This window comes from Urocitellus parryii, chromosome 12 (assembly GCF_045843805.1).
Source record: "Urocitellus parryii isolate mUroPar1 chromosome 12, mUroPar1.hap1, whole genome shotgun sequence".
Taxonomy (NCBI): Eukaryota; Metazoa; Chordata; class Mammalia; order Rodentia; family Sciuridae; genus Urocitellus; species Urocitellus parryii.
In genome coordinates this window covers 103,084,003-103,101,330 of record NC_135542.1, presented here as the reverse complement: position 1 = coordinate 103,101,330, position 17,328 = coordinate 103,084,003, and the positions used below count along the sequence as shown (strand labels likewise).

Below are 17,328 nucleotides of genomic sequence, written 5' to 3'. Positions count from 1 at the left end.
AGAAGCTTTTTAGTTTGAGTCCATCCCATTTATTGATTCTTGATTTTAATTCTTGTGCTAAAGTAGTCTTATTAAGGAAACTGGGGCCTAATCCAACATGATGAAGATTTGGGCATACTTTTTCTTCTATTAGATGCAGTGTTTCTGGTTTAATTCCAGGGTCCTTGATCCACTTTGAGTTTTGTGCATGGTGAGAGATAGGGATTTAATTTCATTTTGTTACATATGGATTTCCAGTTTTCCCAGCACCATTTGTTGAAGAGGCTATCTTTTTTTCCATGTATGTTTTTTGCACCTTTGTCTAATATAAGATAATTGTAATTACATGAGTTTTCTCTGTGTCCTCTATTCTGTACCATTGGTCTACAGGACTATTTTGGTGCCAATTCCATACTGTTTTTGTTACCATTGCTCTGTAGTATAGTTTAAGGTCTGGTATAGTGATGTCACCTGCTTTGCTCTTCTTGCTAAGGATTGCTTTAGCTATTCTGGGTCTCTTATTTTTCCAGATGAATTTCATGATAGCTTTTTCTATTTCTATGAGGAATATCATTGGGATTTTGATTGGAATCGCATTAAATCTGTATAGTCTAGATAAGACAAAGGGGTGGGAGGTGAAGAGAGGGGGCATCGGGGTAGAAAAGAAGGTGGCATGAGACACACATCATTGCCCTAAGTACATGTTTAAAGACACGAATGGTGTGACTGTACTTTCTGTACAACCAGAGATATGAAAAATTGTGTTTTATATGTGTAATATGAATTGTAATGCATTCTATCATATGTAACAAATTAGAATAAATAAATAAATAAATTGGCTACTGGGATTTATTTAAAGGGGTACATCAAAGACAGGAATAAGGTTTCAGGGGTGGAGTCTTGCTTCATGCTATCTTGCAGTCAGCAGGTTAGTTGGCATCTTGGCAGGTCACAGCCATCTCTGAGAGGCTGTGTGGCTTGATGTTTGTAGCAGGTCACCCCATCTTCAGTGCTGTGTGGGATCTTTGGTAGAGCTGGGTGGGAGTTCACGTGTATTTGGGCCATCTTATAGCAGGGTTGCCAGTGTAAGTTCCCAGACACCAGATTTCCCCACTCAATGGATTCCCATGCTGATCTGGTACATACATTGTATGGATGGTTCGTGACAAGTAACAATATCACATTGCTGAGTTCATATCTAATTATTTCAGTCCTAGACATCTCTAGGAAGATTATAATGTAATCTGGCAACATTCTATGAAGCACTTACATGTGGGTAAATAGTTAAAAAAAGAGAGAAATAGCTGTGATTACAGACTTAAACTAGTTCTTTGAGAATTTCCTGAATATATAAAAACAGATTTACTGGATAAAAATTGCACGTCATATGATTCACTCATTTAAAATATATAATCCAACGATTTTAGTATATTAACAGATATGTTGCTATCATTATTACCACAGTCAGTTTGGGAAGATGTAATTCTCTTAAAAAGAAACTATACAGGAATACTTTGGATACTCTGGAGATATTTCAAGCTCAATTCCAGATCACTGCAATAAAATAAATATTGGGATAAACTGGGTTACATGAATTTTTTGATTTCCTGATGCATATGTTTATGCTATGCTATAGTCTATAGTGTATAATAGCATCAAGTCTAAAAAATAATGCACATACCATGAAGAATTAAAAATACTTTGTTGCTAAAAATGCAGTCAATCACCTAAGCCTTCAGCAAGTTATAGTTTCTTTGCTGGTGGAGGATCTTCCTTATAGTTGATGGCTGCTGACTGATCAAGGTAGTGGTTGTTGAAGGCTGGAGTGGCTGTGTCAATTCCTTCCTCCCTCCCTCCCTCCCTCCCCTTCCCTTCTTCTCTACCACTGAGCTACATCCCCAATCTTTTTATGGTTCATTATAGATATAATGTTGGGGTTGTTAGTTCATTATAGATATACATAATATTGGGGTTACTTTGACATGATTATAAAAAGTATGCAATGTAATTTGTTCCAGTTCAGTCCCTAATACATCCTCTATTCCTCTCCTCCTCCCTCCCTGTTCCATCTACTCTATTGATCTTTCTTCTATTTACAGTTTTTTAAATTAGCACATCATGGATTTACATAAAGGTGAAATTCACTATGGTATATTCATATGTGTACATAGGAAAGTTTGGTTAATTATTTATTTTGAGATAAGATTTCATTAAATTTCTGAGGCTGGCCTCAAATTTGTGATTCTTAGGCTTCAGTCTCCCAAGTAGCTGAGATTACAGGCTTGTGCCACTGTGCCTAACTTCATTTCTTTAAATAAGAAAACAAAGAAGTTTGCTGCAAAGGAGTTCTCTATATTATATGATGATATTTGACAGCATTTTATACACAGTAGAACTTCTTTCAAAATTAGAGTCCCTCCTCTACTGCTACTCTATAAACTAAGTTATATTTCTAAATCCCTTGTTGTTATTTTGAAATGTCAAAAACGTGATCACCAGAAGTAGATACTATCTCAAGAAACCCCTTTCTTTGCTTATCCACAAGAAACAATTCCTCATCTGTTAAAGTTTTATCATGAGATGGCAGCAATTCAGTCACATCTTTAAGCTCTACTTCAAATTCTAGTTCTCTTGTTATATCTACCACATCTGCAGTTTCCTCCACCATTGAAGTCAGCCATCCATGTGAGATGAAGTCAATGTCTTCCAAACTTCTGTTAAGGTTGCTACTTTGATTTCCTCTCACATTTCACAAATGTTCTTAATGGGTTCTGGAATGTTGAATACTTTTCAATTTACTTTGCCCAGATCTATTAGAGGTAGATAGATCTGGTAGCTGTAGTCTTATAAAATTTATTACTTAAGTAATAAGACTTGAAAGTCAAAATTACTTCTTGATCTGTGGTTGTTAGCAGACATGAAAACATCAATACTGTAATCTCTGTCAAAAATGTTGGGTGAGTATGTGCAATATTAGTGAACAATATTATTTTGAAAGAAATACTTTTTTTTCCCCCTCAGCAGTAAGTTTTGCAGCAGGCTTAAAATATGCAGTAAATCAGGTTATCTGTATTTTGTTGTTCCATTTATAAAGCACAGGTGGAGTAGATAGAGTATAATTCTTAATTGCCTTAGCATTTTGAGCATTGGCTCAATATAAAATCATTACCAGCATTAGCCCCTAACAAGAGTCAGCCCTGCCTTTGAATCTTTGAAGATAGGCATTGAGTTCTCTCTAGCTATGAAAGCTTTAGATGGCATCTTCTTCCAACAGAATGCTGTTTCATCCATATTGAAAATCTGTTGTTTAATGTAGCTACCTTCATCAATTATCTTAGCTAGATCTTTTGGATAAATTGTTGCACTTCTATAGTCACACCTACTTTGCCTTGTACTTTTAAGTTGTGGAGGTGGCTTCTTTCTTTAAACTTCATAAACCAAACTTTGCTGGCTTCAAACTTTTCTTCTGCAGCTTCCTCATCTTTCTTGATCTTCAGCAAATTGAAAAGAGCTGGCGTCTTGCTCTGGGAATGTTGTGGCTAGTGTGATATATGCCATATGAGCAATAAGGTTGCTCGTGTGTGTGTGTGTGTGTGTGTGTGTGTGTGTGTGTGTGTGTGTGTATTATCCATCTATATATCTCTATATATCCATCTATATATAATTTTTCTGTATTCACTGGAGTATTGCTTTAAATTTCCTCCAAGAACTTTTTCTTTGCATTTACAATATCACTTACTGCTTGGTGTAAAAGGCCTAGCTTTTGGCCTGTGTTTGCTTTCAACATGCCTTCTTCTCTAAACTTAAAGAGACCCAAGGAGAGCAAGAGAAATTGGACAGTGAAGAAGTCATTGTCTTCTATGTGCATGGTTTGTGGCATCTCAACACAATTATAATAGTAACATCAGAAGTCAGTGATCACAGATCACCATACAGATATAATAAAAATAAATAGTCTGAGAATTACCAAAATGTGACAAATATATGAAGTACAAAGATGCTATAGGGAAGATGATTTATGGGTAATTTTAAGTTTCTACTTGTTCATATTTAAAACATATTTTAAACTCCCTTTCAAAATATACTGCTCATGAAAAGTAGTAGCTGATACTGAAATGGGCAAGGACTTTGGAAGCTTAGACTAATTAGACCCTGCCATGCATTAGTGTGATTCTGGAAAATTCTTCAAACCTCTACATGAGAAAACTGTAAACAAGGCTGCTATGATAAAGTAACTTAACCTTTATGGGCCTTCCTTATTACCTTACCTGTAATAGAGGTAAAACCAGGAACCTATTCAAGAATAATACTGAGCCAGGCTTGGTGGTACATGTCTCTAGTCCCAGTGGCTCAGGAGGCTGAGGCAGGAGGATCACAAGTTCAACAAATTAGTGTGATCACAAGCCTTAGCAAATTGGTAAGAACCTAAGCAACTTAGTGAGAACCTGCCTCAAAATAAAAAAAAATAAATAAAAGGGCTATGGATATAGCTCAGTGGCTAAGTGCCCCCCAAAAAGATTAAAAAGAATAATATTGAGAAGAATAAATGAGATGATATACATAAAACTCATAAGTCCTCTGTTCATATGAACTGTATAGAGATAAGATACATCCAAAGAGAATTAACAGAATATGTTTGTTTGCAAGGTGGGAAGGAGTTGGGGAGGAAGGTCTTAGATGGGCTTGTCTTGGGAGCATGTCTTGAGAGTCAAATAAAAATATCAAGTCCAACCTCTCAGTGATATACTGAGGATTGAATCCTAGAAAACAGGTTCATATGTTAGGTGTGCAGGATCCAAGCACAGGACTTGAGAACAAAAGGCCAAATCAAGAGTTTAGAGTAGAGGTAAGAGGGAATCTCAAGGGAAGGGTGGGAACTCATTTCTGTGAGGTGCAAGGCTTATAGTACATAGACAAGTTAGGTCAGTTTAAGCAGCTAGAGAAAATTAGACAAAAGAATGAAAATGAAGAAGAGAACTTTAGAACTTGGATTACAGTATCACAGGAGATAGCAATCAAATTATTATATACTGCCCATAGTTTCTAGTGAGAGAGATCTCTAGGCAAGAGAGGTCATGATTTCACAAAGAGTATTGACCAATCTGTGAAACCTTATCTTTTGCTGGATTTTTAGCTCTTCCTATTTCACAAGATAGTTAACTTTTAAAAACAGGTTCACTTCTACCAGCTCACTGGTTACTCCTGATATTCCTTTTCTGCAGATGAGGGCACTGTTGCATAATGAGGTAAAGCGTTACCAAAATTATGCAGCTAGCTGGAGGTAATAATAATGGGCCTCCTGACCTACAATTTCCTCTACACTGGGCCACACAGTCAAGTGTATAACCTTCAGCTACCACGGTCTTCATGGAGCACTGGTATGTGCTTATGGGCTCTATCTATAATAACATGCACCATCCAAATGTGTAATAGGTACCTTTTCCAGTCCTGCAGAACCTCGGAGAAAGAAATTCCATTCAGCTTCAGTTAGCAATTCTTGCTGACGCATGATCTCAACACAGAGCATAAAGCTATAGATGAGCTTATGTTGTTCAAAAAGTCCTCTTGAAACATTGACATAAGCAGTTAGGAGAGTTTGTTCCAGTAGTATTTTCAGGCGATGCTGTAGATCATCTGTCTTCACAGAAGTTTCTATTGTTGTATTGAACAACTGTGTGGAAGAGGGAACAATATGTCTGATTTAATTCATTTTCTGTGAAGAAAGAAAATCCCGGTCCCTCCTATCCCTCCCCACCCTAGATTCAGTGAGCAAACAGCATCATGGGAGGTGAATATTGAAAAACCTAGACTTCATCCAAAATTGAATGTGATGTTTTCTGCATTCCCCTTCCTTTCCCATTTTTCACAAATGGACCAATGCCAATCTCTTGACAATGTTTAAAATGGATCATCTTGATGTGAGACAGGAAGTTTTGGAAATGGAGGTTACCTGGCAGGACTAGTCTTTTCACATCATCAATTCAGATTTGACAAACTCTTTTAGGATGAAAACCATAAGGGCAAGGCAAGGTCGTGCACTCTTTTCAGCACTTTCCCAAGATAACTTTTAGGATGTGGAAACAATGTGCTAGAATTTGTCTTGAAATGTAAGAGAAATTGATTTTAAAGGGGACTTTAAAATTTTCTACCTGGAAATTTTGGAATTAGGCCCCTTCCCTAAAGGTGCCCTACATCATCAGGACATTGGGAAGACAGTAGAGATGGTGGCATTGTGGGATTAGGCACAAGAGGATCAAAGGTGGCCTTAGACCATATAGGGATGGGTGAGGTTTTACTCCTGCTTGAGGTTTTACTCCTGGTAGGTCAGACTGCAGCCAGAGGGAAATGCTGTCATGCAAAGCAATGTGAGGTAAGTAAGCATCATATGCAGCATATTAAATGTGCTAGATGAAGGACCACTGAAATGTTTGCTACTCCTTCCATGAGAGATGGAGTCTAAATTCCCTCCTTTCCAATCTGGGGTATCCTTAGTGACCTTGCTTGACCAACAGCGTGGCAGCAGTGCTGTTGCATGACATCCAGGGCTAGGTCAGAGGAAGCCTTGGATCTTCCACCTTGGTTTCTTTGCACCTGTGCTTTGAGGAGATGTTTTCTTGGAACCCAGTTGCCCTGTAGTGAGAAGGCCAAACCACATGGAGAGGCCACTGTAGGCACTGGGGCCAACAGCCCAGTCATGTGAGTGAGGCATTTCAGATGTCCAGCCTGGTTAACCTCCAGATGTGTGCAGCTCCAGCAGCAGGATTTGTTGGAGAAAGTGGCGTTTAAGCTTGCAAGGGAGGCATTTTCCCCCCTTTTATTGACTTATTATAATTACACACAACAGTGGGATTTGTTATATAATATATTCATATGTGCACACAGTGTATAAAATGTTTGATTGATTTCATTCCCCAGGACCTCCCATCTCTCCCCCTGGTCCCCTTATTCTATTCTACCGGTCTCCCTTCTATTTTTTTAAAATTTGTTCTAATGAGTTATACATGACAATAGAATGCATTTTGACATATTGTACACAAATGGAGCACAACTTCTCATTCCTCTGGCTGCACATGGTACAGAATCATACCAGTAGTCATATATATATAAAATAATGTTTATCTCATTCTACTGTCCTTGCCAACACCACAGCCCCACTCTCCCCCTCACTTCCCTCTGCACAATCCAGAGTGCTTTCATTCTTCCCTATCCATACCCTCCAACCCCCACCCCATGGAATCAACATCCACTTATCAGAGAAAACACTTGGCCTTTGTTTTTCTGGGATTGGCTTATTTTACTTAGCATGATGTTCTCTAGTTCCATACATTTACCTGCAAATGCCATGATTTCGTTTTGGAAGGAATCAGTACAGCTGATATGCTAAAGAGGAAGAGGGTATATTTACAGTTTTCCACTCTTTTCTACTCTGAGTGATGATAAATAAGACAAGACCTTCATTTATTTTGCATTGTGTTATGGGTATAAACACAAAGGATTAGAAAGATGAAAGTAAATTAAATTTTTCTGCATAGGAAAGGGTGGTAAGAGCAGGCAGTGTGTAGGGAAGGAAATGGGGAGATGTAAGCTGTATCCACAAAATAAAAGACATACAGCATGACAAGCCTAGAGATCTAATATACAACATGTGTTGTATTTAGAATAATATTAAATGAATAGATTTCAACTGCTTTTTCCATAAAAACAAAAATATGGGTAACTATGTGAGATGACAGGCTAATCTGCTTCGATGTAGTAACCTTTTTATCTATATGTATTTCATAACATCACAATGTACACCTTAAATATACATAATAAAGTTTGTTTGTTTGTTTATTTTTTTTTATTGGTCGTTCATAACATTACATAGTTCATAATACATCATATTACACAGTTTGATTCACGTGGATTATGAACTCCCCCTTTTACCCCATATACAAATTGCTGTATCATATCAGTTTCCCTTCCATTGCTTGACATATTGCCTTTCTAGTGTCTGATGTATTCTGCTGTCTGTCCTATTCTCTACTATCCCCCCTCCCCTCCCCTCCCCTCCCCTCCCCTCCCCTTTTCTTTCTCTACCCCTTCTACTGTAAATCATTTCTTCCATTTGTATTATCTTGTCTTGCCCCTCCTTTCCTCTTATATGACATTTTGTATAACCCTGAGGATCGCCTTCCATTTCCATGCAATTTCCCTTCTCACTCCCTTTCCCTCCCACCTCTCATCCCTGTTTAATGTAAATCTTCTTCTCAAGCTCTTCGTCCCTACCCTGTCCTTGTTTACTCCCCTTATATCAAAGGAGTCATTTGGTATTTGTTTTTTAAAGATTGACTAGCTTCACTTAGCATAATCTGCTCTAATGCCATCCATTTTCCTCCAAATTCTATGATTTTGTCATTTTTAAATGCAGAATAATACTCCATAGTATATAAATGCCACATTTTTTTTATCCATTCATCTATTGAAGGGCATCTAGGCTGGTTCCACAGTCTTGCTATCGTGAATTGAGCTGCTATGAACATCGATGTAGCAGTGTCCCTGTAGCATGCTCTTGTTAGGGCTTTAGGGAATAGACCGAGAAGGGGAATAGCTGGGTCAAATGGTGGTTCCATTCCCAGCTTTCCGAGAAATCTCCATACTGCTTTCCAAATTGGCTGCACCAATTTGCAGTCCCACCAGCAATGAACAAGAGTGCCCTTTTCCCCACATCCTCTCCAGCACTTATTGTTGTTTGACTTCCTAATGGCTGCCAGTCTTACTGGAGTGAGATGGTATCTTAGGGTAGTTTTGATTTGCATTTCTCTGACTGCTAGCGATGGTGAGCATTTTTTCATGTACTTGTTGATTGATTGTATGTCCTCCTCTGAGAAGTGTCTATTCAGGTCCTTGGCCCATTTATTGATTGGGTTATTTGTTATCTTATTGTCTAATTTTTTGAGTTCTTTGTATATTCTGGTTATTGGGGCTCTATCTGAAGTGTGTGGAGTAAAGATTTGTTCCCAGGATGTAGGCTCCCTGTTTATCTCTCTTATTGTTTCTTTTGCTGAGAAAAAACTTTTTAGTTTGAGTAAGTCCCATTTGTTGATTCTATTTGTTAACTCTAGCGCTATGGGTGTCCTATTGAGGAATTTGGAGCCCGACCCCACAGCATGTAGGTCATAGCCAACTTTTTCTTCTATCAGATGCCATGTCTCTGATTTAATATCAAGCTCCTTGATCCATTTTGAGTTAACTTTTGTGCACGGGGAGAGATAGGGATTCAGATTCATTTTGGTGCAAATGGATTTCCAGTTTTCCCAGCACCATTTGTTGAAGATGCTATCTTTCCTCCATTGCATGCTTTTAGCCCCTTTATCAAAAATAAGATAGTTGTAGTTTTGTGGATTGGTTACTGTGTCCTCAATTCTGTACCATTGGTCCACCCGCCTGTTTTGGTACCAGTACCATGCTGTTTTTGTTACTATTGCTCTGTAGTATAGTTTGAAGTCTGGTATCGCTATACCGCCTGATTCACACTTCCTGCTTAGTATTGTTTTTGCTATTCTGGGTCTTTTATTATTCCATATGAATTTCATGATTCTTTTATCGATTTCTACAAGATATGCTGTTGGGATTTTGATTGGCATTGCATTGAACTTATATAGGACTTTTGGTAATATCGCCATTTTGATGATGTTAGTTCTGCCTATCCATGAGCAGGGTATATTTTTCCATCTTCTAAGGTCTTCTTCTATGTCTTTCTTTAGGGTTCTGTAATTTTCATTGTATAAATCTTTCACCTCTTTTGTTAGGTTGATTCCCAAGTATTTTATTTTTTGGGGGGATATTGTGAATGGAGTAGTTGTCCTCATTTCCGTTTCAGAGGATTTGTCGCTGATATACAGGAATGCCTTTGATTTATGCGTGTTGATCTTATATCCTGCCACTTTGCTGAATTCATTTATTAGCTCTAATAGCTTCATTGTAGACCCTTTTGGGTCTGCTAGGTATAGAATCATATCATCTGCAAATAGTGATAATTTAAGTTCTTCTTTTCCTATTTTTATGCCTTTAATTTCTTTCGTCTGCCTTATTGCTCTGGCCAGTGTTTCGAGGACTATGTTGAACAGAAGTGGTGAGAGAGGGCATCCCTGTCTTGTACCAGATCTTAGAGGGAATGCCTTCAATTTTTCTCCATTCAGAATGATGCTGGCCTGTGGCTTATCATAGATTGCTTTTACAATGTTGAGGTATGATCCAGTTATCCCTAATTTTTCTAGAGTTTTGAACATAAAGGGATGCTGTACTTTGTCGAATGCTTTTTCTGCATCTATCGAGATGATCATATGGTTCTTATTTTTAAGTCTATTGATGTGGTGGATAACATTTATTGATTTCCGTATATTGAACCAACCTTGCATACCAGGGATGAATCCTACTTGATCATGGTGTATAATTTTTTTGATATGTATTTGAATCCGATTCGCCAGAATTTTATTGAGGATTTTTGCATCAAGGTTCATTAGAGATATTGGTCTGTAGTTTTCTTTCTTTGAAGTGTCTTTGTCTGGTTTCGGAATCAGGGTGATGTTGGCCTCGTAGAATGAATTTGGAAGTTCTCCCTCTTTTTCTATTTCCTGAAATAGCTTGAAAAGTATTGGTGTTAGTTCCTCTTTAAAGGTTTTGTAAAACTCTGCTGTATACCCATCCGGTCCTGGGCTTTTCTTAGTTGGTAGTCTTTTGATGGTTTCTTCTATTTCCTCTATTGTTATTGGTCTGTTTAGGTTGTCTATATCCTCCTGGCTCAATCTGGGCAGATCATAAGACTCAAGGAATTTATCTATGCCTTCACTATCTTCTATTTTATTGGAGTATAAGGATTCAAAGTAATTTCTGATTATCTTCTGTATTTCTGTAGTGTCTGTTGTGATATTGCCTTTTTCATCCCGTATGCTAGTAATTTGGGTTCTCTCTCTTCTTCTCTTCGTTAGCATGGCTAAGGGTCTGTCAATTTTATTTATTTTTTCAAAGAACCAGCTTTTAGTTTTGTCAATTTTTTCAATTGTTTCTTTTGTTTCAATTTCATTAATTTCAGCTCTGATTTTAATTATTTCTTGCCTTCTACTTCTTTTGCTGTTGTTTTGCTCTTCTTTTTCTAGGATTTTGAGATGAAGTATGAGATCATTTATTTGTTGGTTTTTTCTTTTTTTGAGGAATGAACTCCAAGCAATGAATTTTCCTCTTAGAACTGCTTTCAATGTGTCCCAAAGATTCCGATATGTTGTGTCTGTGTTTTCATTTAACTCTAGGAATTTTTTAATTTCCTCCTTGATGTCTTCTAATACCCATTGATCACTCAGCAACCTATTGTTCATTCTCCAGGTGATGCTTGATTTTTCCTTTCTTCTTTTATCATTGATTTTCAGTTTCATTCCATTATGATCAGACAAGATGCATGGTATTATCTCTACCTCTTTGTATTGTCTAAGAGTTGCCCTGTGACATAGTATATGGTCTATTTTTGAGAAGGTTCCATGTGCTGCTGAGAAAAAAGTGTAGCAACTTGATGTTGGGTGGTATAGTCTATATATGTCAATTAAGTCTAGGTTGTTAATTGTGTTATTGAGTTCTATAGTTTCCTTATTTAACTTTTGTTTGGAAGATCTGTCCAGTGGTGAAAGAGGTGTGTTGAAGTCTCCCATGATTACTGTATGGTGGTCTATTAGACTCTTGAACTTGAGAAGAGTTTGCTTGATGAACACTGCTGCACCATTATTTGGGGCATATATATTTATGATTGTTATGTCTTGTTGGTGTATGGTTCCCTTGAGCAGTATGAAGTGTCCTTCTTTATCCCTTTTGATTAGCTTTGGCTTGAAATCTATTTTATTAGATATGAGTATGGACACTCCTGCTTGTTTCCGTGGTCCATATGAGTGATATGATTTTTCCCAACCTTTCACCTTCAGTCTATGTACATCTTTTCCTATCAAATGCGTCTCCTGTAGACAGCATATTGTTGGGTCTTGTTTTGTGATCCATTCTACTAGCCTGTGTCTCTTAATTGGTGAGTTTAAGCCATTAACATTTAGGGTTATTATTGAGATATGGTTTGTTCTTCTATCCATATTTGTTTATTGATGTTACTAAACCTGATTTGTTATCCTCTTTGACTACTTTCCCCCCTTTACTGTCCAACCTCCCATTGTTGGTTATCAATGTTATTTTCCATTTTCTCTTCCTGTAATGTTTTGCCAAGGATTTTTTGAAGAGATGGTTTTCTAGCTGCGAATTATTTTAACTTTTGTTTATCATGGAAGGTTTTAATTTCATCTTCTAACCTGAAGCTTAATTTCGCCGGATACACGATTCTTGGTTGGAATCCATTTTCTTTAAGCGTTTGAAATATGTTATTCCAGGATCTTCTAGCTTTTAGAGTCTGTGTTGAGAGATCAGCTGTTATCCTGATTGGTTTACCCCTAAATGTAATCTGCTTCCTTTCCCTTGTAGCTTTTAAAATTCTCTCCTTATTCTGTATGTTGGACATCTTCATTATAATGTGTCTAGGTGGGGATCTCTTATGATTTTGCACATTTGGCGTCCTGTAGGCTTCTAGGATTTGGGATTCTGTCTCATTCTTCAAGTCTGGGAAGTTTTCTTGTATTATTTCACTGAATAGATTGCTTAATCCTTTGGTTTGGAGCTCTGTGCCTTCCTGTATCCCAATGACTCTTAAGTTTGGTCTTTTGATATTATCCCATAGCTCTTGAATGTGCTGCTCATGGTTTCTTAGTAGACTTGCTGAGCTATCTGTGTTCTTTTCAAGTTGAAATACTCTGTCTTCATTGTCTGATGTTCTATCTTATAAGTGATCCACTCTGCTGGTAGTATTCTCAATTGAGTTTTTAAGTTGGTTTATTGTTTCCTGCATTTCTAATATTTCTATTTGTTTGTTTTTTATTACCTCTATCTCCCTGTGAAATTGATCTTTTACCTCCTGGATTTGTTTGTCGATGTGATCTTTCATTGTCTGATTTTGCTGTCTCATGTCTTCCTTGAGACTCCAGATCATCTGAAGCATGTATGTCCTGAGCTCTCTATCTGACATTCCATCTGTTGCAGCTATTACCTCTTCTAAAGTTGAGTTGACCTGCATTGCCTGTGGTCCTTTCTTTCCTTGTCGTTTCATACCGCTGGCGTTTCTTTCTGCTTGGTGAAATTGTTGTGTCTTTGATATTTTCCCTCTATTTATTTATATTGCTCTTGTATAGTTGGAAAATCACTCTTGCAGGGCAGGTAGTGGTTGTGATCCTCCTCCAATTAGTGTGAACCATCTACCATGCTGGCAGGCCCTAGGTCTGCTTTGCTGGTCGGTCAAAGGTCCACCTACTCAGCAGGCGCCAGGGGCACCTGTGTCACTCCGTAGGTTGCTGGGCCTAACCTCCCGATGGGTTGCAGGTTCGCCTCGTTTGCAGGCTCTGGGGGAGGGGCCGGTTCCACCCCTCAGCAGGCTTTGGGCCCGCTCTGCTGTTGTTCACAGTCCCCCGCCTACCTGCAGACACTGGGGGAGGGGACGGGCCTAGCCCTCAGCCGTCCGCCGGACCTGTCCTAGTGGGTCCGGTCCGCGTTCCCTGCAGGCGCGTGTATCTGCTGTCACTTGGCTGGTTGCTGGGCCTGACCCGCCCGCCCGTGGCTTGCAGGTTCGCCTAACTTGCAGGCACTGGGGGAGGGGCCGGTTCCACCCCTCAGTAGGCTTTGGGCCCGCTCTGCTGTTGTTCCCAGTCCCCCGCCTACCTGCAGACACTGGGGGAGGGGACGGGCCTAGCCCTCAGCCGTCCACCGGACCTGTCCTAGTGGGTCCAGTCCGCGTTCCCTGCAGGCGTGTGTATCTGCTGTCACTTGGCTGGTTGCTGGGCCTGACCCGCCCGCCCGTGGCTTGCAGGGTCGCCTCGCTTGCAGGCACTGGGGGAGGGGCCGGTTCCGCCCCTCAGCAGGCTTTGGGGCCGCTCTGCTTTTGTTCACAGTCCCCCGCCTACCTGCAGACACTGGGGGAGGGGACGGGCCTTGCCCTCAGCTGTCCACCGGACCTGTCCTAGTGGGTCCGGTCCGCGTTCCCCGCAGGCGCGTGTATCTGCTGTCTCTCGGCTGGTTGCTGGGCCTGACCCGCCCGCCCGTGGCTTGCAGGGTCGCCTCGCTTGCAGGCACTGGGGGAGGGGCCGGTTCCGCCCCTCAGCAGGCTTTGGGGCCGCTCTGCTGTTGTTCCCAGTCCCCCGCCTACCTGCAGACACTGGGGGAGGGGACGGGCCTTGCCCTCAGCCGTCCACCGGACCTGTCCTAGTGGGTCCGGTCCGCGTTCCCCGCAGGCGCGTGTATCTGCTGTCTCTTGGCTGGTTGCTGGGCCTGACCCGCCCGCCCGTGGCTTGCAGGGTCGCCTTGCTTGCTGTTTGTTTATTTTTGGGTACCAGGGATTAAACTCAGGGGCGCTTGACCACTGAGCTACATTCCCAGCCTAATTTGCTATTTTATTTTATTTTTTTTAAGAGAGAGTGAGAGAGAGAGGGGGACAGAGAGAGAGAGAATTTTTTTTTAATATTTATTTTTTAGTTCTCGGCGGACACAACATCTTTGTTGGTATGTGGTGCTGAGGATCGAACCCCGGGCCACACGCATGCCAGGCGATCGCGCTACCGCTTGAGCCACATCCCCAGCCCTAATTTGCTATTTTATTTACAGACAGGATCTCACTGAGTTCCTTAGTGCCTTGCTTTTGTTGAGGCTGGCTTTGAACTTCTGATACTCCTGCCTCAGCCTCCCAAGCTGCTGGGATGACAGGCATGTACTACTGTACCTCGCCAGTATATTTGTTTTTAATTGGAAGGTCAAAGACTGAGCCAGTGAGGCATGTATGGGTGGGCTGAGAGGAAGGGGCCACTGGAACCTAGTAGTAACTGGAGGCAAATGGGAGCTTGCTGGGGATGCTTGATAAATTTTGCTGTGATATAAACACTGCAAACTTTCTGTGTCCCATGGAAGTCTTCAGCAAAACTGACAAAGCTTGCTGAAGCTTTGTAACATCTAATTTGCTTTTGGTAGATAATGGAGTGTTGATACCCAGAGAAAAATATCCTACTTCATAAGAAAACAGATGAAATTCAGTTATGAATATGAGATAAAGGAAAGCAAAGAAGGAAAGAGATCCCTCAAAATCAAAGCCAGTGGAGAAGAGGGGGCAGCCTGTTGTAGAAAACATTCTAAAAAGAAAAAGAAAAAAGAGACACAAACCAAGGTGATTAAGCTAGTGTTTTTAAAGATCTAATGTGCAACAAAGAAAACACTAATAGCAGGAAGGAAAGTAGACTACTACAGAGAAAGTGTCTTTACACTCTGTTAGTGAATAAAATTATGGCAATTGCAGGTAAATGGATGGAGTTGGAAAACATCATGCTAAGCAAAGTAAGCTAACCCTAAAAAACCAAAGGCCAAATGTTTTCTCTGATAAGTGGATGCTGATCCATAGTGGGAACAATGAAGGAACTTTGGATAGGGGAAAGGAGAGTGTGGGGAGTGGAAAGGGCATGGGGGTAGGAAAGATAGAACGAGACAGACATCATTACTCTAGGCACAGGTATGATTGCATGAACAGTGTGACTCTATATCATGTATAACCAGAGAAATAAAATGTTGTGCTCCATCTGTGTACAATGAATAAAAATGCATTCTACTGTCATGTATAATTAATTAGAACAAATTTAAAAAAAGAACTAGTAGTGCAGAGCTGTGACTCTTAAAAGAAAGGGGGGCAAGAAGGCAAAAAGGTACGCTGCTTAGCTGAGGAAACCAAGAGAAAAGGAAACTTGCAAAGCAGCTTTCTTCCCTTCTTCTATAGTGTTCTGTATGGAACCCTCCAATCCTTTAGGAAACACAGTGGATGGGGCCACACTTGAACCATTTGTGTGGACCCAAATCCTTGGAGGATTTTATCTGAGAACTAGACTCATGGCTTGTCTGAAGCAAGAAACAACAAGGTATAAAAGGAAATAAAAAGGTGAATTTCACTAACAACAACAATTTACTTACCTGCTTAAAATATTTTAATGAATACTGATACATAGGATCTATTTCCGAGAGACTTGCAATAACAAAGTACATAACAGAGCCTCGAGTGGCTACTGGACGATACTTCTCACGAGCAGCATTGATCATCAGCTCAGTGGACTCTGCTTCTTTCAGTCTGGTTTTAATGGCACCGGAAGTGATCTGAATAAATACATAAGTTCTTAAGGATGTAATTCAGAAAAACAGTGGGAATTTTGATATATCCAGTCAGGACTAAGAAAGAAGAATGGAATGAGTTGGTGATTATAATAAGGGAGACTCCAGATGCAATGATTGTGGGTCAGAACTCAATCATTCTCCTCTGACTGAGCTGACCCTTGTTCCCTCCAGAGTTTGGAAAAGGTGAAGAGAAATAGGCAATTTAATTAGCTCTGAAAAGATTGGAGCAGGACTTCTCTGAGTCACATATTTGAGTTACTTCTTAAATGGAAACACTAATGCAGCATGCCTAATTGCTCCCTAACTTCCATGTGAACAGTGCATGGTACACATGGTGAAATAATGTCTGAAGGAAGAAGGGACACCCTGAACAATGCCCAGCATAGTGGGTGAAGAGAGGCTGGATAAAAGTGGTCCTAAATTCTACCCTGAACAAATAGGATGATAATGTTCTTTACCCAGCACTCCCAGGTGTGAAGTGCTATAAACCTAAGTGAGTTGGAGACATTTTAAAGTCTTTGGATATTCTTTAGGTTTTCTGTATTTGGAGTTTGAGGCTCTGGGGAGTCTTTTAGCCAATGGACTTTCCAAGATTGCCTTCTGTGTCTCTCAGATTCTCTCTTTCTGTTACCATCTGTTCCTGTTTCCTCTTCTTTCCCCTATTGTTTCTCTATCTCTAGAGAGTCAAAGGGCTTCCAGGAGGACCATGAAAAATCTGTATGGGAACTGGCTGCTCAGCATTTGCTCAGTGGAAGGGAGAGCTAACTGGGAATCAGGAGACTTGTGTCAGTGCTTTCCAGTAGAAATATAATGTGAGCCACATATAATCCAGAATTTTCTAAACTCATTAAAAGCAAAGAGAAACAAGTGGAATGAATTTTAATAATACATTTTGTTTAACTCAATATAACTAAAATATTATATAACGATCAATATTAAAAAGTATTGAGCTGTTTTACATTTTTATGTAAATCTTTGAAATCTGATGTGTATATTATAATAACAAATCTTAACTCAGACTTGTCACATTGTAAGTGCTCAATAACCACCTATGGCTAGTGGCTTCCTACCATAAGGAAGACTATAAGTCTAGAC

At 39.8% G+C, this 17,328-nt stretch overlaps 1 protein-coding gene across 1 annotated transcript in view; it reads right to left on the bottom strand.

Annotated features, from left to right (window-relative positions):
* Dnah6 (dynein axonemal heavy chain 6) overlaps positions 1 to 17,328 on the bottom strand; it is a 275,338-nt gene that overhangs the window by 43,564 nt on the left and 214,446 nt on the right. The window contains exons 59-60 of the mRNA XM_026413801.2: positions 16,036 to 16,215; positions 5,417 to 5,650 (exon numbers count right to left, since the gene is read on the bottom strand). Coding sequence (XP_026269586.2) covers positions 5,417 to 5,650; positions 16,036 to 16,215 — 414 coding nt within the window. The remainder of the gene's footprint in view (positions 1 to 5,416; positions 5,651 to 16,035; positions 16,216 to 17,328) is intronic.